The sequence below is a fragment of the Echinops telfairi genome, unplaced genomic scaffold (genome assembly GCF_000313985.2).
Source record: "Echinops telfairi isolate 266 unplaced genomic scaffold, ASM31398v2 ScPeMD7_18;HRSCAF=68, whole genome shotgun sequence".
NCBI classification, from domain to species: domain Eukaryota; kingdom Metazoa; phylum Chordata; class Mammalia; order Afrosoricida; family Tenrecidae; genus Echinops; species Echinops telfairi.
In genome coordinates, this window is record NW_022103915.1 from 59,218,647 (window position 1) to 59,219,590 (window position 944).

At 43.0% G+C, this 944-nt stretch overlaps 1 protein-coding gene across 1 annotated transcript; it reads left to right on the forward strand.

The window, feature by feature from the left end:
* Nucleotides 1-536: 536 nt before the first annotated feature.
* Nucleotides 537-680, forward strand: LOC115868774 (ATP synthase subunit epsilon, mitochondrial-like; the record flags this gene model as incomplete). The annotated part of the gene is given in 1 exon segment (XM_045287730.1): nucleotides 537-680. A coding segment is annotated over 1 exon segment (144 nt), but the record flags the coding sequence as incomplete, so codon positions are not given.
* Between the last annotated feature and the right edge of the window lie 264 nt (nucleotides 681-944).

Here is a 944-nt window from a genome sequence, read left to right on the forward strand (position 1 = left end):
TTTCATGAGTTGGAGAAGAAGATTATAAAAGATGTGTTGTTACTTGGCAGGTTATAATAGAGTGTGTGTGACTGAGATGGAGGAAGCGGAGTGTTGCGGTAACGTGCTTGGGTTAGGTGAGAGATATATTAAGAAATCTACCAGTCACTTATCAAACCTGTATATTATATAAGGAGAGTGTAGCATTTTTGTTATTGTGTTTATAACAGAAGGCCCTTTTTATTCCTGCACAATTCAGTAATGTCTGCTCTCTGTGCGGTCCCAGGGTGCAAATAGGCTATTGGAGTGAGGACCCAAGGTGGAGGAGAGAGGGGAGACTTCCAATCAGGAAGTGTCCTGCTAAGGACCTAAGTCCCATTGTCCCCAAAACACCTTGTGGGGGAGGGAAAGCCACTGAGGAACATGGGCATGCTAGTTTGGTTCCTCTGGTACAAAAAAAAGTTTGTGATTTTCTTCCTAAAAAAACAACAACATAGGAACAGGACATTAAAGGCATCCTCACAATTTACTCATACATGCTCCATCCTTGGGACATCATGGTGGGGTACTGATGACAGGCCAGGCTCAGCTACATCTGCTACTCACAGATCTGTGCAAAAGGTGTCAAGGACACCCTGAAGACTGAATTCAAAGCCAATGCTGAGAAGTCTTTTCACCACAACATGACGATTGTGAAAGTGAAGAAAAACTAATCTACCCAGACTAAAGCTTGACACGCCACTTGGCCAAGGTGAAGATGTGTGGGCACGTCTTGTGGCACCTTAAAAATGATCTCTCTTGGGTGGGAGAATGCGGCAGAATGTCTCAGTGAGAGATGGACAATAATGCCAATAAACTGAAGTCTGAGTTACCAAAAAAGGAAAGAAAATAAGAACAAATTAATATATTCTTGAAGACCCCAGAAAGTTCAAGTTGTGTTCCTCTCTTACCAGGGGCAGATCCAT